At 48.5% G+C, this 27,496-nt stretch overlaps 1 protein-coding gene across 3 annotated transcripts in view; it reads right to left on the reverse strand.

The window, feature by feature from the left end:
• Nucleotides 1-1,833: 1,833 nt before the first annotated feature.
• Nucleotides 1,834-27,496, reverse strand: part of LOC309520597 (homeobox protein SIX6-like) — a 79,121-nt gene continuing 53,458 nt past the window's right edge. The window contains exons 1-4 of one of the 3 annotated variants that reach the window (XM_082202567.1): nucleotides 7,707-7,752; nucleotides 5,060-5,587; nucleotides 3,454-3,617; nucleotides 1,834-2,730 (exon numbers count right to left, since the gene is read on the reverse strand). In XM_082202567.1, coding sequence (XP_082058693.1) covers nucleotides 2,562-2,730; nucleotides 3,454-3,617; nucleotides 5,060-5,458 — 732 coding nt within the window. In that variant the 5' untranslated portion in view covers nucleotides 5,459-5,587; nucleotides 7,707-7,752 and the 3' untranslated portion in view covers nucleotides 1,834-2,561. Of the gene's footprint in view, nucleotides 2,731-3,453; nucleotides 3,618-5,059; nucleotides 5,946-7,706; nucleotides 7,753-27,496 lie in introns of those variants that run through there. The other 2 variants (XM_082202568.1, XM_082202566.1) reach the window with 2 other exon arrangements.

Raw genomic sequence — 27,496 nt, forward strand, 5'->3', positions numbered from 1 at the left:
CAGTTTCAAGAACTTCCACTAGAGGGAAACAGTTTCTATTTGTATTGATAAATAATATCCTCTTATAGGCACAGTTCAAACGACCCAAAACTAATTTCAATTTTCAGTTACTTTCACTGCTGGAGACAGTAGAAACAATGTGTCTTCTCTTATGCTAACTGTCAATGAACGATCCAAACGCTGTCAATAAACGTCCCACCGAGCGTCGGACCTACTAGCAGCCCGTTCCCAGGGTCCGAGCGGCGGTATTTTACCTCTCTTGGTCTCTTCCACAGGCAAACTCAGTCCACAACTCCCCCCCCTCTTCTCCTGCCTCCGGGGGGGGATTATATTCTTTACTTATGAAAAGTTAGTCTTTTACAAAAAGCTTTCCAAGACTTCAGCTTGCAGCCTCAATTGCTTCAGTCTATTTACAAAAGGGGAAGATGGACTTCCTGTATTGAACCTTCCCCATTTCGATGCCAAATTAGACGTTTTTAAAATCCAATTTTTCCGATTAAGCTCTACTCACGGGTAGTTACTTTAGAGTCAAATTGTCCACAGGAAAAAGTCAGCGCTCTCCAACAACAGCTATGTGGCTTCGCTCCGTGGAAGAAGCAGATGATTCGAAGCCCCGCGCTGCTCACCCCACGTCGCTCTGGATCCCCGAAACCGGGTTTCCCCGCGAGTGGGGGAGGCGCAAAAGGTGCCCGCCGAATCCCATGCTCACAGGCTTCTCCCGCCTGTGATTTTTAATGGGTCTCCGCCTTCGCCGTGGCGGCCAGACCCAGATTTCCACGGAGCTGATTCCTCCCGATCAGAGGAATCCAGCCATTGCCAGAGGCGCCTCCCCGGAAGTCCAGAGGACAAGGCTTTCAATGGCTACTAATCACACCTCCACTTTCAGAGGTATCTTGTGCCTCTGAATATCAGCCTAAGCCAGCAGGCTTGCCTTAGCTCATGGATAGGTAAATTAAGGCCCGGGGGTCGGATCCAGCCCAATCGCCTTCTAAATCCGGCCCACAGACGGTCGGGGAATCAGCATGTTTTTACATGAGTAGAATGTGTCTTTTTATTTAAAATGCATCTCTGGGTTATTTGTGGGGCATAGGAATTTGTTCATTTCCCCCAAAAAGTATAGTCCAGCTCCCCACAAAGTCTGAGGGACAGTGGACCAGCCCCCTGTTGAAAAGGTTTGCTGACCCCTGCCTTAGCTCTTCTTATTACACAGGGTTCCAGCCTTTTCAAAGTGTTGATCATAGCTGTATCCCTTCATTCCTTCTCATTCCAAACGCTTCTCTTCTCAACCTCATGCCTGCAAAAGGGAGCCACTAGAGCATCCCTTTGTTTGTTTTTAAGTGACGCATCGCCTCTGGAATGCAAAGCCACCATCATTTATTAATGCGGCGCTGGCATTTTTAGTGGCGCTCTCTAGATATTAGAATAGAATCGTTTTATTGATACTGTGCTGATACTCAGCAGTTTACACAGAGAGAGATAAACAAACAACCCCGAAAGAGAGGCCTCTGCAGCCCCCCCCCCGGGGGAGACCTCAATCTAAATTTATGTGGCAGAGGATTAAATCGGAGGGGTGAGCCAAACTAAACAAGGGATTAATGCAAGGAGATGCAGGATACCTGTATGGACATCTTGTTTCAACTGAGGGATGGAGGGATGCAAAGGGTTTAGCCAAAAGCTTCACGGACACAGTGGCTGGGCCCCAACCCCTAGGTGTGGCTGCAAGTGCCCTGGCTGCTGGTATGTCTCTGACAAAGTACACCCAGTGACCAAAAAGCTGCGGAAAGCTGCTTTCGATCGTTCCCCAGAAGGTGATTGGTGCTGTCAGTTATCAGCAAGAGCATCACTGATATAGGTGCATCCATCCTTAACCCCTGCCCCAGACCTCTTTTTAATCTACAAATACCCCCATATATGTTCTCTTTCTCTCCTTACTTCTCATTCACTTTTGCTTTAACTCCGAAACCTCCCAAATCTATTTCCTCTCCCCTCACTCCTGGCTTCTCCTCGCCCTCTTCTCTCCAGTCCTGGCTACAGACTCAGCAAGACGTCATCCTGGATGCCTTCGTGAGCAGGGAGCCCTTCCCTCCCACTGGTTTAGGACCCAGAGAACTACAGAAGGGCCTGGTGGTGTGAAGTGAAGATCTGGGGAGGCTTATTGTTTCATTCTGGTTAAATTATTATGCTGCCCAAGGCAGGCTTGAGAGAAGAAAGCCTGGAGTCTTCACTGCTCAGGAGCCTGTAATTCTTAAGCCCGGGTCCTGGCGCCCCTTCTCTCGAGGCAAATAAACCTATTTTTTGTAAAGTGGCAACGAGACTCCAGGTTTATCTCCTTCGAAGGACGCCAGCGCTGCAAAGCTGCTCAGGGGAAGGCAAGCAGGATAACAGGGAAGTTAGCCAATAAACTCTCCGTTCCCATAATTCCTGCCACACCCTCAATCTTGGCACCTGGTTCTCTTTCCTTAAAACCTCCCCAACCCCATTCCATAAGTAATGGGGTTCGTGATGACTGCATCTCATCCCCATTCGTCGTGCCCTGCATCTCCCACAACCCCTCGGCTGGATCAGTCTTCCCAGGTCTCCCCTGCTCTTTGGCTGTTTTCATCGTCACTGGTGGCTGCGGTGGGATCCGTCTGCTCCCCGGGTGTGCTGCTCTCTTCCACCAAGCACAGCTTGCTATTTAGGGTCTCGGTTTGGACGTCTCTAGGCTGGGTTGACGGCTCCTTTTGCAGCCTAATAATAATAATAATAATAATAATAATAATAATAATAATAATTTCTACCCTGCCCACCTGGGTGGGTTGCCCCAGCCACTCTGGGCGGCTCCCAACAGAATATTAAAATTATGATAAAACATTAAAAACTTCCCAATACAGGGCTGCCTTCAGATGTCTTCTAAAAGTCAGATGGTTGTTTATTTCCTTGACATCTGAAGGGAGGGCATTCCACAGGGCGGGTGCCACTACCGAGAAGGCCCTCTGCCTCCCCCCCTGTAACCTCACTTCTCGCAGTGAGGGAACCGCCAGAAGGCTGGTAACAAATGGAGGGAGCAGAACAATGGAACAATTTTTTTAAAGCCATGTGGATTTTTTAAAAAGGGGGCTAGGAAGGAACCCCCCCCCATGGTTACTGAAGGGTACGGTCGATTCATCCCAGCCTGTCTTCTTGAGACTGCTGCTTAGGTATTCTTATGAAATGGAGATGCCAGAGATTGTAGTGGGAAACTTTGGCATGATAGAGATGCAGTGGCATAGCGTGGGGGTGCAGGGGGGGCCGGCCACACCGGGCGCAACATCTGGGGGTTAGGGTTAGGGGGCGCAAATCCACGGGTTAGGGGGCGCAAATTACTTGCCTTGCCCCGGGTGCTGACAACCCACGCTACGCCACTGTAGAGATGTTCTACTGCAGCTTGAGTTAGGCCAGGCCTGCCTTGCACTCTCTCCAGCGGTTTCTCACCTGTGCTTGGCTGATGCTGCACGGTCTCTCTGCCGGCGGTTTTTAAACCAGTTCCCCACTTGGGTGGGGGTGAGCCCTGTCGCCTGGGCCAGGTGCCTCTTGCGGGAAGGGTTAGGGTACGGATCCTGAAGGTACCACTCCCGCAGGAGGTTCCGCGTCCTTTCCTGGGGGAAAAGGAGAACGGATGTCAGGCCACAGGACAGGTGCAAAGGAACGAGGAAAGAAAATACTCTTCTGCGGAGGCTGAAAAGGAGAATCAACTTATGCTCCATTTAATGATGTCTTTACTCTCAAATTCCCTTCCCTTCAAGAGGTGTCCTTGTCTCCACCCCTCTATTCTTCTCCATGCCTGAAATTCTTTTTCATATTTTCTTTTACGATCACTTGTTTTTGTTTTAAATTCATTGTCTTTTGCTGGTTTTAATATATGTGTGTATATGATTCTTTTCTTGCTTATAATATTGTGAGTCACTTTGAGCTGCCATAGTAAACAAGAAAGCAAGTAATACATATAATTACTGATGATGATAATAATAATAATAATAATAATAATAATAATAATAATAATAATAAATATTATTACATCCCCCCCCTTAATGTGATGGATCCTGCTGTTTGCCAACACTTGCTCAACTTGTTTTATAAGTGGGACAATCCAGCCTGTCAGCTGTTCCTTCCTTCCGGACAGTCCATCCCATAATCCCACTCCATTCGATCACCACCCTTCCCCCCGTCCAGCTAACAGGCAGCTAGCAGTCTGTGACCACAAAGTATACTCAGTCAGTCCTCGTTGTTTTTGGGGAGTGGGGGGTGGGAGTCTAGTGGAGAAGCACACAAACGTGTCTGCTGCCCCTGATTGCTTTGCTTGCCAAACTCACCTCCCCGATCGCCCTTCTCACACACCACACCAAATTGCTCCGTTTGGTAAATTGCTGTGTGAAGCCCCCCCCCCTTTGTTAAGCATCACTTCTGACGCACTTGATGGAGTTTGGAGCTGCGTCCATTAAGCAGCTCACTTGTCCATTTGCATGGCTGCCTATTGGCAGCCAAGCGAACTGCAGAGCGTGACAACACCTTGCATTTTTATGTATATAGGAAGATATATACAAGTGGTTTTTGCCAGGCTGGAATGTATCTCTGTACTCTGATCATGCCTCTCGTCTGCCTGGATGGAGGATAGAGAGTGCTGCGTGAGTGACTGTAGAAACTAGCCTATTGAAGAGCAGTAATTTGCAAGTGTTGCTCCACCCACTTTTGCATCTGGCCCCGCCTACCCACTTTTGCATCTGGCCCTCGGAAGGTTGCTTGGAAGGCAGTGTGGCCCTTGGGCTGAAAACGGTTCCCGATCCCTAATGCAGATCTAGATCCTGTTTGTCTCCATGGCAACAGGGCAACCTCTTTAGACATGTAAATGGCGGTACTCAACTGGCCAGCTAAGGACGTTAACTTACAAAGAAACCAGTCTGACCAGTTCAGGGGTCTCCTCTAAGATCCCAAGCCTCCTTGATACAGAAACACAAGCATGGAAGGGACACGAAGATATCATACAGACTGACCCCCCCCCTCTCCCCAAAACTCTATAGCAATATAATCAGGTCCTGCTCACCTTGAAGCCATTCACTTTCTGCTCCCCATCTTGGCCAGAGTCCCTCGGCAGACCAGGGACCTTCTTCCGGGCAGGTGATCGGTCTGGCGGATGTATTGAGAACCTGTCTCCGGGCCGCAGGGCTCCGTACGGTTCCAGGTGGTAGGTGGCCACAGTGGCCTGGCTGCAGTAGGGCGCCAACCACGCAGCCGAGGGAATTGGGCTGCTGAACAACTCCAAGTCATGGCAATTGGCGTGAGTGCAGCCGAGGCCTTCGGGGTGCCGGAGGGCGAGCGACGGCGGGAGGGACCACAGGAAGCGGGCGAGGCGCTCAAATTCTCCGCTCTCCTGCAGGGCTTCGCAGACGCGAGCCACCTGGCTTGGGGAGAAGAGGGGGACACTTGGTGGGGGCAAGGTCATCTTGGGGGACGGGCTGAGGCTACTGGGAAGCTAGGCGAGGCAGGCCTACGGGGCGAGGGGGAGCAAGATGGCCGAGCTAGGGGTGTGGGGAAGGGTCTACAGGACACAGTGGCAGAACACCCAGAATGCCTTGGGTGGAGGAGGGAGGGAGGGAAGTATGAAGGAGAAATAATACGAAAAACAACACAAGTATTGTCAGTAGAAGCCCTCAGTGATGTTGTCATAGGAACAGGGTGAGGAGTTGCAACCCTCTCCCCAAATCAGATTCTCTTCTGGAATAGAAGAGCCCCAGTTGCAGGATCAGGCCAAAATCCCATCTAGTCCAGCATCCTGATCTCACAGTGGCCAACAGAAGCCTCACGAAAGCCTGCAAGGTGGACCTGAGGACAGTAGGCCCACTGCTGTTCTCTTCTAACAACAGCCTCTGATTCTGGAAGCAGAAGTCACTGTTGGTTCCCAGCAACTGGTATTCAGAGTCAGCTGGACTATTTTTAATGTATTTCTTTTATTTTCGGGACCCTGCACTCATAATCTGATGCCCTTCTTTGTGTGGCCCCTCCATGAGAAGTCTGGAGGGTGGCAACACGAGAACAGGCCTTTTTTGTGGTTGCTCCCCATTTGTGGTTGCTCCCCAGGGAGGCCCGCCAGGCACCTTCCTTACATGTCTTTAGGTACCAGGCAAAACCTTTCCTCTATAAGAAGGTCTTTGGCCTTTAACTACCTGTAGCCTTTTAGGAAATGGGCGGGATGTTTTAAATGTATTTTTATTTCCTCTTGGTTTTAATGTATACCCTCCAACACTTTGAAGCCAACATCCGGGATGCCACCTTCCTGGTTTCCAACTTCCCATTTTTTAATCGCAACTATACCCATTTTGGTTGTCGTAATCTTGGGTGATTTCGCGCCCTGGCCTCCTCCTCCCAAAGATGCACATTTTGGGTGCCTGCGCAAGATTGCAGCCCCCCAAAATAGTGCTTTTGGGGGTGGGGAATGGCCTCCGTTTTCTCGCGATAAAAAACGGGATGTCTCAGTTTATCCCGGACACTTGCAAGGTCTGTTAATATCTCTGTGTGGGGTTTATTGTCTGTTAGTTTGGTTGGTTGTAAGTCTCTCTGGGCGGCCTTGGGCATGATAAAATAATAATAATAATAGTAATAATAGTAATAATAATAATAATAATAATAATAGAAGATAACAACAACAATAATAAATGTACACTCTTCCCACCCTCTCAGAGGAACCCAGGGGAGCAAACAGCAAATGATAAAATAACAAAAGCGCCTTTAAAACTTCTTAAAAGCCAGTTCCAATGCAGATGCAGACTGGGATGATTATCTCTTCTTAAAAGGCTCATAGGAAGAGGAAGGTCTTTGCTAGGCTGCAAAAAGACAACAGAGATGGCCAGGCTGTCTAATAGCTAAGGAGAGGGACTTCCAAAGTTGGGGCCACCACACAAAAGGCCCAATTCCTACGCTGTGAGGAAGGGACATCCTAGAGAGATAGTCTCTGCGGGACTCCTTCCCCTGAAGAGTGAACTGATTTGGTATATAAGAGGTGAAATCATCCTGGTCCCAGGTTCTTATAGGGATTTATGCAACCAAAGCCAACGCCTTGAACTTAGCCCGGTAGTTAATTGGCTGCTAGACTCTTCTAGCCAGAGGGAATTTCCCCGGGCACAATATCCACTTGATATATTTAGAAACCCACCCTACTATGCAAACATCCATTGATGGAGGAGGGTGGGTGGGACACTCTTTGCTCCTCTCCCCAGCCAAAATGGCTTTAGATCACATGCAATGATTCTTCAGGAGAGCAACTACACCTCTGTCTCTTAGGAGATCACAGAAAGCACACCCTAGAGCAACCCATCACGAGATTCCTGCCACCCCAACTTTCCAACTTTGCAATTCCAAATCACACCCCTCCGAAACTCCCTTGTCACCCCCCCCACACCCTGCCACTCAGATTGCCAACTTTCACACAAGCCTCGTTCCGCTGCCCCTTTACCAATGACTTGATCTGCAGGAATAAACAGGCCATCCATCGCCATTATTTCCTCTCCTCTCGTTGATTTCCACAGATCAAGATGCCATTAACGGTGCAGGAATAGGCTGGGATTTCCGCCCCACCCTCCCAAACAGTTGGCAACTCCACCTTGAACTGAAACCTGAAATCGCACCTATACCAGACCTTTCCCTATAGATATCCATATTTTTTAAAAAGCTACTCATACACAAATGTTATTTACCTTTTTTATACACCCCAAATGCCTTCCTTTGTGGGTTTTAGAGCCGAGAATCTAGAGGTGCAGGGTCATCCTTAAAGGTCACAGCGCTCCGCGGGGACCCTCGGCCGGTTGCTGTTTGCGGCAAAAGAATCTCCCTTTCTGCATTGAGAGTTTCTTCTCGAACGCCTTGGGATGAAGCCTTGATGCTTTGGCACCCTGATTACCGGGAGCTAATCGCCACGCAAGAGGGTTTTAAACAGCTCAGGGAGAGGTTGCCTTGTGAGTGGTTTGAAGCGCTGACTTATTAATGTGTCAAAGGGGAGGTTCGACTTCAGCCGCGAGGCGATCACAAAAGGTCTCTCTGGCATTAGGCGCTGCGAAGGAAGGGAGAGGCAGATGGGTGGGCGAGATTGGGAGACCCGAGTTCCCCCCCTGAAGTGAATCTGGGGGGGTCTCCTGCTGATTCTATCGGGGTCAGCCCTAGATTCTGACCCCAGTTTCCCCCAGCGCGGTTGATGCCGCAGTTTAATCCGGCGCTTAAATTTTTTGTGTCTATTTTACACACACAGATACACACTTCCTTGGAGGTGTGTGGGAATCACCACTTGAATTGACTTCCACACAAACGGGCCTGGGCCTTAAGGTCAGCTTCGGAGGTCATGATTTGTTTCCCCAACAGCCCTGATAGTGAGGGGGAGAAATTCGTGTTCAGTTGATCTTTAAAGGCCTAGGGCAATGTTGTGTGCTGAAATGCATATATTTGTGAAAACAACATACAAAAAGCATTGTATTTCAGGAAATTGCTCAGTGAAAATGTGTATTTTTAGGCAACGTTTTCAGAGGAAAATGTGTCTATTTGGGAGATATTTGTTCTGAAATGTGAGTGAATTTTTTGAGGACTTAAAAAAATCAACTCAGTTTCAAACTGATGTGGAAGTGCTGAGAACTTAAGACTAGAAAAAATGAGAAACTGAGAGAAACAAAAATTGACAGATTTGCCCTTCCCTTGATATTGTTTATGGCATAAATCCACCAAGCCCCTTCATTTCCTACATTTAGGAAGACACCTTAGAACAGGCTTAAAAAATATATAAATAGTGTGTGTGGCTTATTCTGATGCACTATATGAGCTGCTTTTAGTTTATTCCGATGTTACTCTGATTCTCATTCTTGGAATTTTTTTAAATGTTTGCATTAAAAACATTTAAAAAAATTAAAAACAATTTTTTTAAATGTTTGCATTTGATTCTGTTCATTCAGTTTTACAGTTTTCCGCTGTTGCCCATGCTCCCGTATGTGTCATGTGACCTGTGTGAGCTCACAGAGGCCCAAAGACACACTGTTTGGGGGCGCCATTATCGCATGGTGCCGAAAAATGTGCATTTTGGAGAGCCAGACAAGATTGTGGCCCTGAAAAAAGTGCTTTTTTTGAAAAAAGTGCTTTTTTCAGTGCGGGAGTTCTTTGGGGGGGGGGCAAGATCTTGGCATGAAATCGTGCAAGATCACGGTGCCCAAAATGGCCGCCATGCTCTTGTATGAGAAAACAGGATGTCCCATTTCCCCCCCAGGACACCTGCAGTTTATGGGGTTGCTGGGCCTTTGGCCTGATCCCATGTTCTTATGAGTAACAAATAATTGTGACGATTATGATAAAGATGAAGTCGCTGGACTGGTAATTTAGGACGGATTCATTTGCAAGACTCCTTCCACCCAACCCCACAAAGGATCATATCCACATAGCACAGGGATGTTGCCACACATCAGGGCCTGGCCTATTTTGGGCCTGGCCTGAATAGCATGAGACAACCCTCTGTAGCTAGAAAGCAGGAAAATGTGAGGATCTCTCCACCCCCTGGGTGTTTGCTTAGGCATGAAGTGAGGTCATTAAGCAGCAGCAGGATGGAGGCAGGCCTCAGGTTTTAAGAGCAGTCGCAGCGGGATCTTCACCCAAAGTCTTTAAAATTTGCATTTGAGATGGGTATATCTGGACCACTTTTGCCCTTTGGCTCTGGGGGGGGGAGCTATCCCTGCCATGTTTATTCATTTATACATCCACTCCATCCTTCCCTTAAAAAAACAACAAACTAACTAAATTGCTAACATTTGAAAGAGAGAGAAAAACACTTGCAAAATGGCCCTGGGGGAATTGGGGAGGGTTTGTCACGTTATGGATGCTAGCCAATCAGTGTCTGCCACAGCCAGTCTCCCACTTGGCCCAAGAGTTCCAGAACTCATTTCTTAAGCGCTCATTCTGAGAGGATAAGAGATAACAATGGAAGGGACTCAACGGCACAGGGGCAAAGCATCTGCTTTGTGTGTGGAAGGTCCCAGGTTCAATCCCCGGTGTCTCTAGGTAGGGCTGGGAAAGACTTTCTGCCGGAAACCGTGGAGAGCCGCTGCCCATCAGTGTGTAGTAGATAGTAGTAAACTAGATGGACCAATTCCATATCCCATCCCCATCCTCTCCAACAAAAGGGCTCTCAAGGGGCAGGTGAGGATAAGCCCTTCTGTTGGAGCCAGTGTGGTGTAGTGGTTAAGAGCGGTGGTCTTGTAATCTGGGGAACCGGGTTCGCTTCCCTGCTCCTCCACATGCAGCTGCTGGGTGACCCTGGGCCAGTCACAGTTCTCTGGAGTCTCTCAGCCCCACTCACCTCACAGAGTGTTTGTTGTGGGGGAGGAAGGGAAAGGAGAATGTTAGCTGCTTTGAGACTCCTTCGGGTAGTGATAAAGCGGGAAATCAAATCCAAACTCCTCCTCCTCCTCCTCTTCTTCTTCTTCTTCTTCTTCTTCTTCTTCTTCTTCTTCAGAACTCCTGAGAGAACTGCTGTTGGCCAAGGCAGGTGATGCAGTATCTCATACCCTCCAAGCGTCCTGATTTTCCAGGGACAGACCAAAGGCTTCTGATTAGATACCAGAATGTCCCTATTTTTCCCAACAATAACACCAGCACCAAGATGGGGGAGGACAATGAGGAGCTCTGGAAGGTGCAATCGGAGGGCAGGGCCGTCCTGGGTTCAAGAGGAAAAAGAGAACAGAGCAGAGTGCAAGGAGCCTTGATTTTTTTAAAAAATTGCTTTGTGCATCTACGTCTCATCTTGCGTCTTTCTAACATTTATTTATCAGTGTGTCCCCCCCCCTTTTGTAAATCTACCAAATAATAAAATGAAATTAGGATTAAGGGGCTTTCTCGGGACGGTGGAGGAGGGCATGGGGGCTGTCTCCCATTGGCATAGTGGTGGAGGAGATGCTTGGGGGGGTGGACAAAAAAATGGGGGGTCAGTTGTTGGGGAGTGTGAAATGTCTCTATTTTCTTCTGTTGGAGGGTATGGTGTCTTCCTCTGAGCAAAGAGATTGTTCCCTGGGGCCAACTTCTTGCTGTGTCTGGTTCCTTGCAAGCCTGCGAAGGGCAGGGGGGAATTTTGGCAGGGGAGGGGGGGAGAGACAAAGAGGGGTGAGGGGGGGATTTAAGCTGCTGAGAGGCTAGTGGCACACAAAGCGGATTGCCTGCGCCCAGGGTGTGCGCCAAGCGGCAGCTGTGTTAAATAGCCTTTCCCAGGATCAGGCCAGCAAGTAGCTTCCCCTGAAGCAGGAATTGATGAGCCTTAAGGGATTAGGGTGACAACAGCCACACCGATCAGCCACTTAGCATTCCTGCACTGGGTTAAATAACACCTGTTTGACCCACCGGCTCCTTGCTAAGCTGCCAGGGAGGCCCACGCCTCCTCTGCAACACACACACAAACACACAGAAGTCCAAGTAATGGGGTCTCCACACAGGTGGGAGAGTCTGGGCATGGTGAAAGGACCATTGGACTGTCCACAACCGGAATCTGCAATTCTGTACAGCCACAGGTTGGCTTCTCCGTGATTCCTTTGTGGGAAGAGTCTGGCTCAGGGCTTCAGTCCACAATGGCATCTCCAGGTAGTTCTGAGAGAGACCCCTGCCTGAAACCCCGCACAGCTGCTGCCAGCCAGTGTAGACAATACTGAGCTGGATAGCCCAATTCAGGGTAAGGCAGCAGCACCCTACGTTCCCAGTGCAGGCGTGCAGGGGACCAGTCTCAGCCCAAGGGCCACAGTCGCTTATGAGCAATCTTCCAGGGGCCGCATGCCAAGGGTGGGCCGGGCCAGAGCCAAAAGGGGGTGAAGCATCGGGTGGCAATCTGCCTTCCTACAGTGGTGAGCCCCACTAAAGCAAACCCTGCAAGTGTCCAGGAAAAGAACAGGACATCCCGTAGCTTCTTGCAAGAGAACAGCAGTCATTTCAGGTGCTGCAATGGAGGAGATGGAAGACTTTTAAAAGTCACATCTTCTCTCAGAGAATCCTGGCAATTGTAGTTTGAGAAGAGTGAGGGGCTGTTGTTGTTGTTGTTTATTAAATTTGTGTACCGCCCTTCAGCTGAAGATCACAGGGCGGTTCATAACATAACAATACAAAATGAGAACACAAAATACTTAATGAAACAAAAGCAAACCAGTAGCCCCCTCTCACAAAGACATTGAAATGTTCAGTCAGTCAAAGGTCTGGTTATAGAGGAACAGTGGCGTAGCGTGGGGGGTGCAGGGGGGGCTGCACCGGGCGCAACATCTGGGGGTTAGGGTTAGGGGGCGCAAATCCACGGGTTAGGGGGCGCAAATTACTTGCCTTGCCCCGGGTGCTGACAACCCACGCTACGCCACTGTAGAGGAATGTTTTTGCCTAAAGATATGTAATGAAGGTGTCAGATGAGCCTCCCTGGAGAGGGTATTCCACAAATGGGGAGCCAACGTAGAAAAGGCCAGTTCTCATGTTGCCACCTTCAGGGCCTCATCACACAAAGAAGGGCCTCCAGGTTGATTCATATTGGGAGAGGAAGTCCTTGAGGTACTACGGTCCTGAGTTGTTTAAGGTTTTATAGGTCAAAACCAGCACTTTGCCTCGGGCCCAGAAACTAATTGGCACCCAGTACTGTTGGCCCGGGGACGCGGGTGGCGCTGTGGGTAAAAGCCTCAGCGCCTAGGGCTTGCCGATCGAAAGGTCGGCAGTTCGAATCCCCGCGGCGGGGTGCGCTCCCGCTGCTCGGTCCCAGCGCCTGCCAACCTAGCAGTTCGAAAGCACCCCCGGGTGCAAGTAGATAAATAGGGACCGCTTACCAGCGGGAAGGTAAACGGCGTTCCGTGTGCTGCGCTGGCTCGCCAGATGCAGCTTGTCACGCTGGCCACGTGACCCGGAAGTGTCTGCGGACAGCGCTGGCCCCCGGCCTCTTGAGTGAGATGGGCGCACAAACCCCAGAGTCTGGCAAGACTGGCCCGTTCGGGCAGGGGTACCTTTACCTTTTACTGTTGGCCCAGGACCGGTGTAAAAGCTCACATTGCCTTGCCCTGGTGAGCAACGTGGGCGCTGAATTCTGTACCAGCTGAAGTTTCCGAACCATCTTCAGAGGCGGCCCTACATATAATGTGATAAACAAGCGGTTATCAGAGCAAAGGTGACAAAAATTAGGCTATCCCTGTCCAGATAGGGGCGTGGCTGGTGGACCAGCCGAAGCTAATGGAAGGCACTCTGGGACACTGAGACCCCCTGGGCCTTGAGCGACAGCAAAAGATCCAGGAATACCCCCAAGCTACAAACCTGCTCCTTCAGAGGGAATGTAACCTATGGTTACCAGGTGTCCCTGTTTCCCGGGGACAGCCCCCGGATTTACAAATCTGTGCCCGGACAAAATCTGTCCCCGGAATGTCCCCGGATTTCATTTAATGTCCCCGGATTTATATTTTAAGTGTTGTAGATTTATTAGTAGGGAATGAATGTTGCGTGGTTGGTTCAGCAGCACAAGACACATCATATGGGGACTTCTGGTGAGGCAAAATGGCAGGCGCCACAGCAGTGAGCAGCTCCTGAAGCCAGCCAGAGCCAACTGTGCTCCCAGTCCAGCTCTGGGCTGCTGAGACTGCCGCTGCCACTGCCGAGGGGGAACTGGGGACACCCAGCGCATCACCAGGGTGACCCCAATTGAGCCGGGAGTGAGAGTGCCCAGCCAACTGCCCAGCGGCGCTCTGGGACCAGTAAAAACCCTAGAGCCAACGCAGGGAGAAGGAGGAGAGGAGAAGGAGAAGGAGGAGAGATAAAGAGGAAGGAGAAAAAAGAGGGGAGACCGGAGCTTGCTGCGCCGCTGCTACCGCTGCCACTGCTGAGGAGAGGTAGGAGAGCACAAGGAGGGCAAGGACACGTGGCTGAGCCCAGGCCCGACCCAAGCCTACTCCACGGTGTCTAACGCTCCAAGAGAGCAGGCCAGGGCCCAGAGGAAGGCCACGCAACAGAGGAGACCACAGAAGAGAATATATTTCTTCTTCTTTTTAAAAAATAATAATACCTTTTCCCCTCTCTTTTCCAAAAAAAAAAGTGTCCCCGGATTCTTTGAAAAAAGTCTGGTAACCTTAGTGTAACCCCATCGATCTCCCACCCATCTGGTCTAGAGAACCACCCACAAGCAATGCCTCTGTCTTATCTGGATTGAGTCTCCGTCTGTTGGCTCTCATCCAGTCCTTTGCTGAGGCAAGACCACCTTGGGAATTGTAGCTATAACAGGGAAGGGAGAAGAACCTCAAAAAAGCTCAGTGAGGTCTGAATATTATCAGCAGCCATGGAATGGTGGCTGACTGTTGGGTATTAATGGACCGGGGGATGAAATGGAGTATCTTAGGAGGGAGTGGCTGGCTAGAACTCCGAACAGGCACTTTCTACACTGCAACACTTGGTTGCGAGGGCCATTTGTATTTTATTTTTCACTATCTAAAAGCAACGGCTGATCAGTTCACATCTCCATCAAAATCTCATATTGAATTTGTTTCTGAGCATGATACAGGCCCTGCAGTACAGATTTCACATATTTTCAGTCCAGGATCAGCTGGTTTGCAACCCTTTTTAAAAAAATGGTTAATAGCTAAAACGATAAATCAGAACCGAAACAGAATGGCCTGTGACTTCCAGCCAAATGGCTGTTCTGGTTTGACAAAGCTAATTTAGGGAGGTTTTTAATGTTTGATGTTTAATTGTGTTTTTAATATTCTGTTGGGAGCTGCCCAGAGCAGCTGGGGAAACCAAGCCAGATGGGTAGGTATAATAAATACATATGCCTGTTGTCTTTGTCCATGGTGTTTTCTTGGCAGGGATAGTATAGTTAAAGCTATGGTTTTCCCACTAGTGATGTATGGAAGTGAGAGCTGGACCCCAAAGAAGGCTGATCGCTGAAGAATTGATGCTTTTGAATTATGGTGCTGGAGGAGACTCTTGAGAGTCCCATGGACTGCAAGAAGATCAAACCTCTCCATTCTGAAGGAAATCAGCCCTGAGTGCTCACTGGAAGGACAGATCCTGAAGCTGAGGCTCCAAGACTTTGGCCACCTCATGAGAAGAGAAGACTCCCTGGAAAAGACCCTGATGTTGGGAAAGATGGAGGGCACAAGGAGAAGGGGACGACAGAGGCGAGATGGATGGACAGTGTTCTCGAAGCTACCAGCATGAGTCTGACCAAACTGCGGGAGGCAGTGAAAGACAGAAGTGCCTGGCGTGCTCTGGTCCATGGGGTCACGAAGAGTTAGACATGACTAAACGACTAAACAACAACCACAACAATACATACATACATACATACATACATACATACATACATACATACATGCATACTGTATTAGCTTGAATATAAGCCACACCCAAATATAAGCCACACCTTTAAAATTGGAGGGGGGTGGGGAGAAAAGAAAAAAATACCCGAATATAAGCCACTCCATTCCTCGTCAGTGGCGTAGCGTGGGGGGTGCAGGGGGGGCCGGCCGCACCGGGCGCAACATCTGGGGTTAGGGTTAGGGGGCGCAAATCCACGGGTTAGGGGGCGCAAATTACTTGCCTTGCCCCGGGTGCTGACAACCCACGCTACGCCACTGTTCCTCGTTTCTCCTTACTGCGTGGGAGTGGGGGAGCTGTGCTGCCTTGCTGTTGGCCTTTCCCCTTCCTCGCTCTCTCCCTTCCCAGCCGTGGGGGAGAGGACGGGGGACTACTCACGGGGCAGGCGCTGCTTTGCCACGCTCCTGGCACTGTTTGCCCCATGCTCCTGGGCCCCTGGCTGCATACCATAAGGTTGTGAATATAAGCTGCACTTAACCTCTTTGTGGTCGGAATTTGGGAAAATGTGAGGCTTATATTCAGGCCAATACAGTGGTATTATTATTACTACCGTATTATTATTAGTATTATTATTCACCAAATAATAATTGGGAGCCCAGAGCTGTGTAATTGCAGATGTGGCTGCTCCATCCCAGAGCTGTTTGCATTTTTCAACGCCAAGTAAAGTGAGATGTGGAACAGAGACGATCCCCACCTCTTAATAATAATAATAATAATAATAATAATAATAATAATAATAATATTTTTTAAAACCCATACATTGTTTTCACACTGAAAAAGCTTTCAGAGAGTTTCCCGGTAAATGGATTTGCAAGGGGGTGGGGGACGATTTTCCTGTGGACACCTGGGTGGTTGGGACAAGCCGCTTGCGCTAATTGAGTTCCCAGCTGGTCCTGGTTAATTGTGGGGAAGGAAATGTGGGAGGACCAGAAAAGGGGAGCAGGGATCAGGCAGTTGAGTCGGGCTTAAGAGAGAAAAGCAGAACCTGGGACCTGAATGGGCTCCATCAGACTGCCTGGGTCAGTTATAATAATAATAATAATTTATTATTTATACCCCGCCCATCTGGCTGAGTTTGCCCAGCCACTCTGGGCGGCTCTCTCAAGTGTTAAAAACAATACAGCGTTAAATATTAAAAACTTCCCTGAAGAGGGCTGCCTTCAGATGTCTTTTAAAGATAGGATAGCTGCTATTTCCTTGACATCTGAAGGGAGGGTGTTCCACAGGGCGGGCGCCACTACTGAGAAGGCCCTCTGTCTGGTTCCCTGTAACCTCACTTCTCGCAATGAGGGAACCGCCAGAAGGCCCTCAGCACTGGATCTCAGTGTCCGGGCTGAACGATGGGGGTGGAGATGCTCCTTCAGGTATACTGGACCGAGGCCGTTTAGGGCTTTAAAGGTCAGCACCAACACTTTGAATCATGCTCGGAAACGTACTGGGAGCCAATGCAGATCTCTCAGAACCGGTGTTAGTGGAACTGCAGCCTTCTGCTTTCCACTAATGCAGAATAGGGACGTGTTTATAACACCCCGATTTTAATCTCAGTAGACGTTCTGTAAACCTCCCGCTGTTTTATGTTACCAGTGTCTCGGCCTGCTGTAAGCTTATTATTCTGCGATACCCCACCCTCCAGTTATTTATTGCTTGAGTTAAACATGATTTGTCTACGATCTGATTTCCTCCAGGAGTTGTAGAGCACCTGCTTCGCATCCAGAAAGGCCCCGGGTTTAATTCCCAATGTTATCTCCAGGTAGAGATGGGAATGTCCCCTTCCTGAAATCCTGGAGAGCTGCTGCCAGTCAGTGTGGACAATACTGAGCTAGATGGACCCAGTGCTCTGCCTTAGCACAAGGCAACACAAAGCGGAGGTTATGGAATGAGCTAAGGAACATGATAGAGGGACGCGGGTGGTGCTGTGGGTTAAACCACAGAGCCTAGGACTTGTCGATCAGAAGGTCGGTGTTTCGAATCCCCGTGACGGGGTGAGCTCCCGTTGCTCGGTCCCAGCTCCTGCCAACCTAGCAGTTCTAAAGCATGCCAAAGTGCAAGTAGATAAATAGGTACCGCTCCAGCAGGAAGGTAAACGGCGTTTCCGTGCACTGCTCTGGTTCACCAGAAGCGGCTTAGTCATGCTGGCCACATGACCCAGAAGCTGTACGCCGGCTCCCTCGGCCAATAAAGCGAGATGAGCGCCACAACCCCAGAGTCAGCCACGACTGGACCTAATGGTCAGGGGTCCCTTTACCTTTACCTTAAGGAACATGATAAAAACCATTTCAAACCCTTGCCATCAATTGGCATTGTCTGTGTGCATTATTAAAATAAGCAGAGCGTGTGGTTTAAAGGAGGATTGCACCGGGTGCAAGAGTCTCTCTTTCCAACTCAAAGTAAGTTTGTGTGGGAGCGAATCCTGAGTCCGCAGGCAGATATCAGAAGATTCTGCAGTAGGAGCAGCTGGATCTGCCTGTGGCTTGGATAAATTAAGCTGAGCAGTGTGAATTTCCTCGCTTTGCCTGACTTATTTTCTTTCTGTGAGTCATGGGCAAGCGTTCAGAAATGTGACACTCCCCCCGCCATCTAAAAGTGATGCCTGTCTTATTCTAACACCTCATTTTTTTTCAGAATAGCTAAACCAGGTTGAGCATGCCTAGCCCACTGGAACCTGGTGTTTGCCAACCCTGTGGCCTCCAGATGTTGCTTGACTGCAGCTCCCACCAGCCCCCAGCCACCAAGACCAATGGTCATGGATGGTAGGAATTGTAGTTCAACAATGTCCTTGGACTCCAAATCCCATCACCCCTCAGCCAGCATGGCCAATGACCAGGCATGATGGGAGTTGTAGTCTAGCAACATATGGAGGCCACCGAGTTTTTCATCCCTGCTCCCAAATGTGGCAGAACAAGGCGTTTCATTCTGGCATTCTGGCATTTCACATATATCATCATCATCATCAATCATCTCACCTTCCACATTCGTCTCAAGTCAGGATCAGCGAATCTGTCAATTCCAGTTTCCCCCAGTTTTGGGGTTTTGTTTTGTTTTTTCCAATCCAAGTTCAGTTCTCCACCTTTCCAGATCGGTTTGTGATTTAAACCAAAACCAAATACTATTCCTCATGAAACTACACCAGCATTTTTGTCCAAATTTCTTCGGATATGCTTATTTTTGAATGCACTTTTGTCGAACACACACATTTTTGTGAAGCCGTTTCCCCTTAGATCACACATTTTGTATGGTGCTTTCACTAATGCAGTGGAACCTTGGGTTACATACCGTCCTCCTTACGAATGCTTCGGGTAACGAGCTCCGCTAAGCCGGAAGTAGATGCTCCTGGTTGTGAACTTTGCCCCGGGATGTGAGTGGAAGTCGTGCGCCGGTGGTACAGCAGCAGCGGGAGGCCCCACCAGCAAAAGTGCACCTCATGTTTAGAACAGTTTTGCGTTAAGAACGGACTTCTGGAATTGATTACCGTATTTTTCGGGGTATAAGACTAAGGGTTTTTTTTTTCTTCCAAAAAATTAGGTTTAAAATTGGGGCTTGTCTTATACACATGCTGAGGGGTGTTTTCTTAATTTGGATTCCCCCCAAATAGGGGACGTCTTATACATGGGGGCATCTTATACAGTGGTACCTTGGGTTACATACGCTTCAGGTTACATACACTTCAGGTTACAGACTCTGCTAACCCAGAAATAGTACCTCGGGTTAAGAACTGTGCTTCAGAATGAGAAAAGAAATTGTGCTCTGGTGGTGCGGCGGCAGCAGGAGTCCCCATTAGCTAAAGTGGTGCTTCAGGTTAAGAACGGTTTCAGGTTAAGAACGGACCTCCGGAACGAATTAAATACTTAACCCGAGGTACCACTGTACACGGAAAAATATGGTAAGTTCATAACCGGAGGTACCACTGTATATGCAATTCTACGCATACTTTAACCTAGCAGATGCCTTTTCATAGACTTGGCTGTTTGTTCGTTGTTAGAAAACCCCTCTCACAGAGTTCCCTGGGAAGAAGGATTGACTCTTAAACCACTCTGGGAGTTGCAGCCCTAATGAGAGAGAAATCAGGGGCATGGGGTTCCCCTAACAACTCTCAGCACCCCAGCTGAACGACAGCTCCCATAATTCTTTGGGGGAAGCCATGACTGTTTAAAGCAGTATCACAGCGCTTTCAATGTGTGGTGTGAATGTGCCGGCCCGTGTATATCTCACAGCCGGAACAGTGTTGTGTTTTGAGGCGCCTGCTCTTATAAACACCATTTCCCATTGTGAGATCCCCTCTGGCATTCCTACTACCGCGTGGCTCCAGCCTAGCCTGGACCCCGAGCCTTCGCCTACCTAGCGTAACAATTAATCCTGCCTGTATCCAAATGTGCAAGGTCTGGGCAGAGAGCTGTCCTCAATGTATCAGTTGGAATTACCCTGGTATTTCCAGCCTTCTGTTACCGCTAATCGCCTTCCCTCGGTAACATCTTGTGTTAGTGCACAACAGGGAGCAGAGTCTAATTGACTTTGTCATTAAGCCCCCAGGATCTCCCACGGTTAGCGGCTTAGCCACAGCCTGGGGACATAAGCTGGATTGTACCTCACCAGGCCTACCTTGAAATAGATTGTGGCCAGGCCTCAGCCAGCCCCACAGCTGAGGCACCATGTCCCCCTTTTGGGGGGTGGGTCAGTGGGGGAAAAAATAAAAGCAGCCCACCCACCCAGAGGAGAAAACGAAGGGAAGTTTTCACCAGGATTTCTCAAAGTGGTCGATAACTGACCCCTTCTGGGGTCGAAAATGGGTTTATTTATTTCTTTTGGGAAATAATTTGTATTAAAGGTTTCATGAACTACAAAGAATGTGCGATCTCTCTCTCTTTTCTTTTTAGATCAGATTATAAAGTCTTCTAGTTATGTTCAATGTAAAATGTAAAACAATATGATATCCATGGAACAGGTTAGAAGGTTGTTGTTTTGCCAATTTGGTAGGTATGTGGGGGTTTTATGTCAGTGTCAATTGTCAGTTGAGTATTTCTATTTCTATATATTTATTGGTTTACATCAGGGGTCCTCAAACTTTTTCAGCAGGGGGCTAGTCCACTGTCCCTTGGACTTTGTGGGGGACCAGACTATATTTTGGGCAAAAAAATGAATGAGGGATGATGAGCAGCTCATGAAAGGGCTCTGGAGAGGGGTTGCTTTAAATGGTGGCTGCTCGAGAGGGGCGGCGGTGGCAGCAGAGGGACAATGAGCGGCATGCGAAAGGGCTCCAGAGAGGGGCTGGCACCAACAAAGCCCAGCCCCCTTCCTCCTCTAGGCAGGGCAGGGAGAAGCCAGAAGGAGGGAGGGAGGAGGAGGTGGAGCCGCCGTGTGAGGGAGAGGAAGGGAGAGGGAAAGAACATGTGCGCTGGCGATCCATGCACTGGCGATTCATGCGGCGATTCCTGGACCTTCCGCGGGCCAGATTTAGAAGGCAATTGAGAGACAATGAGAGAATATTGGGAGGGGAGTGTTTACCTTTGATCAACTGCAGTGAGATTTGTTTGTGTTTGCATTAGGTCAGGTTAGCCATATTGATTTGTATGGTGTTGATAGATTCCTGCTATCATTATTGTCCGTTTGAGCTGTGTGTGTAATAAAAGGGAGCCATACTGGGGCGAAGGTGTCCTCTTTCTTTTGTCCTCGTGTCAGTTTTAGTTTATTTTAGTCAACTTTTCTAATAAGGTCATTTCCCTTACAATTTGGTCCCAGTGGTCCATGTTTACTCCCGACAAGCCTCTCCAGTGCCTAACTATGACATTTCTGGCTGCAGAGAGGAGATAGGTTATAATAAGCTCTTTATGGCGTAGGTGAACATTACTGTCTTGGAAGACATTTAACGGGACCAGTTCTGGGGTGGGTTCCAATACCTGTTTGAAAAGGGGTTTCTGAGGTATGGTGCACAAAATTTAAATCGGGACAAGGGGCATCAAAAATCAAGTGGAACGAGCATGTGCAGAGTGCACTCCTCTTGCCAGTGAGGACCCCTCTGCATTTAATGAGATGATTCTGCAGTACAGCAGGATTCTCACACCATGTTGCTTTATTGCTTAAAAAAGAATCCTGCATACAAAGTTTCACTTTGGAACAATTATTTCTTCTGGTGTCAGAAGAATAAGTCTCGCACCCTTCTTTCCCTCCTGCAAAGATGCAAACCTATAAAAGCGAGCTGCCTTTTGAGAAACTTCACTGAAGTTTTTTTTTAAAGGCTTCAAAGCTTTTCAAAGGCGCTAGGCCAGACTTTATTTCGTTTACATTGCAAAGAATCTGGGTTGAGGTCAAAGGCAACTTTAGAAGCTCATTAAGGGGTCAGTGGACGGAGAGGTTTGGGGAACCCTGGTTTAGGCTGCATTTTCCACAAGGGATAGTTCAAAGCACCAGCGATGGGACTCATTGATAGAAGTTAGGAAGGGAGCCTCCCTGGTCAAAGGCAGTATAGCTTAGATGGTCAGGAAAAATAGACAAACCAGGATGGTTATCAGCAACGCAGTTGTGCATGTGAGCATCTTCAAGACATTTGGCTGGCTGGTGCTGGAAAAAATAAATGATGGCCTGAGCTTGTGTGATGATTCCTGGATTTCTGACTCAGCTATAGGAAGCTTCAGGCTAGCCATTAAAACAGGTGCGGGAAACCTGTTCCGGCATATTTCGCTAGACTACATCTCCTATTTTGAATTATGGTATTGGAGGAGATTCAAGAGAGTCCCATGGACTGCAAGAAGATCAAACGCATCCATTCTTAAGGAAATCAGCCCTGAGTGCTCACTGGAAGGACAGATCCTGAAGCTGAGGCTCCAAGACTTTGGCCACCTCATGAGAAGAGAAGACGCCCGGGAAAAGACCCTGATGCTGGGAAAGATGGAGGGCACAAGGAGAAGGGGACGACAGAGGACGAGATGGTGGGACAGTGTTCTCGAGGTTGCGAACATGAGTTTGACCAAACTGTGGGAGGCAGTGGAAGACAGGAGTGCCTGGCATGCTCTGGTCCATGGGGTCACGAAGAGTCAGACACAACTAAACGACTAAACAACAACACCACCACATCTCCTATCAACCTTGACCATTGGCCTTGGCTGGCTGCAGCTGATGGGAATTGGAGTCCAACAACAGCTAGAGGAAGCCATGTTGGCTGTCCTTGTTTTGGCCTACAACTCCCTTCATCCCTGACCCCTGGGCATGCTGTCTAGGGCCTGACGACAGCTGGAGTCTGACTGGTGGCAGTTAGCTCAGCTGGTTAGACCATGGTGCTGAGAACTCCAAGGTTGTGGGTTTGATCCCCATATGGGCCACTTGCATATTCCTGCATTGCAATTTCAGGGTGACCCTCTGGGCCCCTTCCAACTCTCCCATTTTATAATTCTATGATAGGTGGTGCTCCACCCACTTTGGGCTACCCACCACCCTCAGGTGTCTTGTAAGAGGTTACACCCTCCCCACAGGGCATTGGCAGCTGGCACCCATTGGAGGCTGGTAGAAAGCATGGAGCCCAACTGTAAGTGGTGCCATCGTCAATGCAGGGGGAGCCAACTTATTCTCCTCTTGTCCCTGTATTTCTCCTCCCTGCTGAGTTCTGCAAGGGGCAACATGGAAACGAAAGAGGAAGCTGAGAGGCAGGACCACCCCTTTGCACAGGCTGTAAGGAAGGAGGCAGGCAGCTGAGGACAGACTCAGCTTGGTAGGGCAGCGCCCCGTTTCGCCCCAATGGAGCAGCCTCCTCTGAATCAAAGGAATGGGGTCTTCCCTGCCTTAAAGGAGCATCAGTTTTCCTATTGTCATAGCTGTCAACATTTCCCTTTTTCAAAGGGATTGTATTGCATTGTATTGCATTGTCTTGTACAGTGGTACCTCAGGTTAAGTACTAAATTCGTTCCGGAGGTCCGTTCTTAACCTGAAACTGTTCTTAACCTGAAGCACCACTTTAGCTAATGGGGCCTCCTGCTGCTGTCGGAGCACGATTTCTGTTCTCATCCTGAAGCAAAGTTCTTAATATTTCTGGGTTAGCGGAGTCTGTAACCTGAAGCGTATGTAACCTGAGATACCACTGTATTACCTATCTGTCTGAAAGAACTGCTCCCTCCCTCCTTTACATTGCAGACTCTCCCTCACCTGAGCAGGTGCGCTCTGAGCTAGTTACTAGCTTCCAACCATTGAACGCACTCCCCTCAGTGCTTATTTTAAGCAGCCATCCTCCATCCAATCTTGGAATGCAGGTAAGTGAGCAGCTGACAGAGAGGGGGAAATCTACACACAAAATTTTCAACTACAGGAATGCCAACTTTTGTTCAGAAGTTCACCTGGAGCGAGACTCTTAATCTCAGGGTTGTGAGTTTGAGCCCCACACTGGGCGAAAGATCCCTGCATTGCAGGGGATTTCATTAGGCGACTCTCGGGGGTCCCTTCAAATTCTCCAATGTTGTGATTCTATAATCAAAATAAAATAATTCCTTCCAGTAGCACCTTAAAGACCAACTAAGTTAGTTCTTGGTATGAGCTTTCGTGTGCATGCACACTTCTTCAGATATTATTATGATTCTATAAGTCATGCCAAACGAATCCTTCACCTGACCCCAATATTTTGCTCTTTCATTTTCAGGGACCTTTGCTCAGCATTTGAGACAGCTGAGGTTGCAAAGGAGCCAGCATCCCCCCCTTTCTCCCCACCCCCACCCCCTGCTCCATTTTGGCTCTGTGCCTTGGACGGCATTTATGCCTCCCCATTCCCCCCCCCCAGCCACATGGGAGATGTTTCTCTCATCTCCAGGTTGGCCCCAGACATATTTAGTGTGCTTAATCTTTTACCCGCGAATAATCTCTGTGGCTAAGATCACTCTTGGTATCAAGGCGAGTGTCTGATACGAGGACTCTAATCTGCTAGCCAGCAGGAAGGCACTCAAAGTGATCTAACAGGGATTTTCCTCCCCCCTCCCTCCCCATTCGCCCTCCCCAAAGAGAGGCAACAGAGAAGCATCTCCTGTGGCCTCTGATATCAATGTCTCCAGGTTGGGAAGCGACTGGCCCTAGGGCAGTTGTGTGGAGTCTCAAACCTCAAGGGCCAGACGTGGCCCCCAGGCTCATGGGACCCTCCCCAGACCATTCTCCTTGCCAGACTGGCAGAGTGGGTCCCCCCCCTTGCTGAGATGTGTCGTAAAGGTAAAGGGGACCCCTGACCATTAGGTCCAGTCGTGGCCGACTCTGGGGTTGCGGGGCTCATCTCGCTTTAATGGCTGAGGGAGCCGGCGTACAGCTTCCGGGTCATGTGGCCAGCATGACTAAGCTGCTTCTGGCGAACCAGAGCAGCGCACAGAAACACCGTTTACCTTCCTACTGGAGGTACCTATTTATCTACTTGCACTTTGACGTGCTTTCGAACTGCTAGGTTGGCAGGAGCAGGGACTGAACAACAGGAGCTCACCCTGTTGCAGGGATTCAAACCACTGACCTTCTAATCAGCAAGTCCTAGGCTCTGTGGTTTAACCCACAGCACCACCCGCATCCCTGATATGTGTCACAGAAGTGTGCTAATGCCTTTTGGAGGATGGAGATGTGTGTGTGTGTGTGTAAAGAAACCTGTGGCTTTTGTGTAGCTCACTGTACAAAGTCAGGGAGCCACATTGCCTTTCAGGAGCCACATGCCAGCAGATAGTGCGGCCAAAGCCATGCACAAGCCCACACACACACCATTTCCACACCATGCTGCAGAAGCAAGGTACGCTTTCCTGAAAAGCAGTTCTCACCACCATTAGATAGATTCATGGAGGAGATTAGCCTCCTTAGTTTCTATCATCCCCCTCCCCCATCTTAAATTCGGTTCTCCATATTTATGCAGCATTTTGTGAGTTTCCCTGTTTAAAAAATCCTCATGGAAATTTGTGTGCTTTAAGTGCTTAATAAATCCATTTTTGTACACTGTTTTGGTTAACATGCACATTCCTGTAAGCAATTTCTTCTAATATAACGGATTTTTGTGTGACATTTTCACCACTATATTTTCACGCACACTTGCTGCTCATAGGCATTTTCGTAAATATTGTTTGGTAGTAAAGTGAGATGAGCGCCGCAACCCCAGAATCGTACGCGACTGGACTTAACTGTCAGGGGTCCTTTACCTTTAGGGGAACTATATAGAGCATTTCAAATAACTGGATTTTGAAGGGTGGCTGTGTTTCGGAATAAGTACACAAGTTTGATAGATTCAGCTTTACATGCAAACTGAAACATTTCCCAATCATTTGCGAGCCCTTAACGGTGGAAAAGCAAATGGGGGGTGAGGATACGGACGAGGCTGCACATAACGTTTAGAGAGTCTACCATGATTCTTTCAAACCGGGAGCTTGCGACTTTGAATTCTATTTTTTGCACCAGTAATATTTCCCCTGAAGGGAGGTGCACCGTTCCTGGAGGTACTGCAATACCAGGTCGATGCATGGAGTGGACGGAGCAAGCCCCTATTCCATCTCCCAGCTCCAAAAATCCATTTAATATATAGTCCTCAAATAGAGGACATATCAGATATTAAACTGATAAGAACAGATACTACACTTGATCTTAGCCAAAAGGCCGAGAAGCGATACCAAACTCAACAAAAGTGAAGCGGGGTTCCTTTCCGGACGGATTTTGAGCTGTCGGAGGGCAACTGGTGTTGCAAAGCGCTCACCGCCCCATTGGACTCAGCACCGTTTCCAATTCCACAAAGCAAGCTCTGGCAACGTTTCTGCTTCTGTTGTCCAACTCAGCAGCCTCTTGATGGACAGCTTAATCTCAAAAATAGTGTATTCCATCCACTTTGTCAATTTCTCAGCCGTCTGCCTGGTTGCTCGATGGCCATTGGTGCTAAATCTACATAAACCCGCCCATTCACTCGCCCAGGTGCTGCATAATTTAACTCGCTGCCTGCCAGCAGAGGTCCCAAAAGTTTCCTTTAGATAACTTCCTTCGAGAGCATCCTGCAAAAACACAGCTGTGCACAAGACACATCCGTGCTGACGTTAACTCTAATGCTCATTAGCAAAGGGGTACTTGCAGGGCAAATGTTTCCTGTAAAACATTGTAATGCTGTAAAGAAATGTAACGGCTGCAGAAAATGTATCTGCGTTCTCATTCCCTTTGTAACTTTGCAACCAGAGTTGATAAATTCGAGTGGGGGGAGCCATGTACATAGCTAGGTTTTATTTTAGATGGGGGCAGGCTTTATGTTGTTGCTTTTTTGGGGGGGGAGAACTGAGTTATCTGTGATGCAATTGGTGAGTTAGTTAAGTATTCTTATTTATTTATTTGCTTGATTTGAGGGGGGGGGCAGCTTCCGCCCCCCCGCTACACCCATGGAGGGAGCACAGAAGGGGCAAAGTGTATTTCTTAGTGGACAAGCTGTGGGCCACAGGAAGAAAAATAGCAGAATATTTCATGTTAAGATTGCCATCCTAAACAGTGCATCTTCAACTGAAAATACAGCAGTGCTACGTAGGCATCCTTCACCCATACTGCTCCTCAGTGCTCAGACTTCCTCACAACAGTCCCCAGAGGTAGGCTACGCAGAGAGTTGATGGCTGGATCAAGATCACCACGAAAGCTTTCTGCTTGAACATAGAGGTACAGTAGACCCTCGAGTTATGTTACTCTTGAGCATTTTTCCGGGTTTTGCCGCTTGTGCATGTGCAGAAGCAACGCCTCTACATACAGATTTTTCAGCGTGTGCACGGACCCCCAGAACAAATTAAATTTGTACCCAGAGGGTCCACTTTACCCTCCCAGGATTAGGTCCAACACTGTCGAACCATTACACCACCCTGGCCTTTTAACAGACGGACAATTTTATTTCTGCGTTGCAGGGGGTTGGACTAGATGACCCTTGGTGTCCTTTCCAGCTTCCAGATGGGCAGGGTATAAATAGTAAATTATTATTATTATTATTATTATTATTATTATTATTATTATTATTTTCTATGATTCTAATGTAATTCTGCCATTTTGTTTTGTAAGATATTAACTAGTCTGAACAGCAAAATAGCTGCTGTTTTAACATTTTGCACCAATATTTTATGTCTCAGTATGAGACATATTGATGGCCTCAAAACTATCAGGCAACATGTAATCTGCATTTTTGCCAGTTTTAAGGCAGCCCTGTTGAAGT

The sequence above is a fragment of the Podarcis vaucheri genome (genome assembly GCF_965113315.1).
Source record: "Podarcis vaucheri genome assembly, chromosome: 16".
Taxonomy (NCBI): Eukaryota; Metazoa; Chordata; class Lepidosauria; order Squamata; family Lacertidae; genus Podarcis; species Podarcis vaucheri.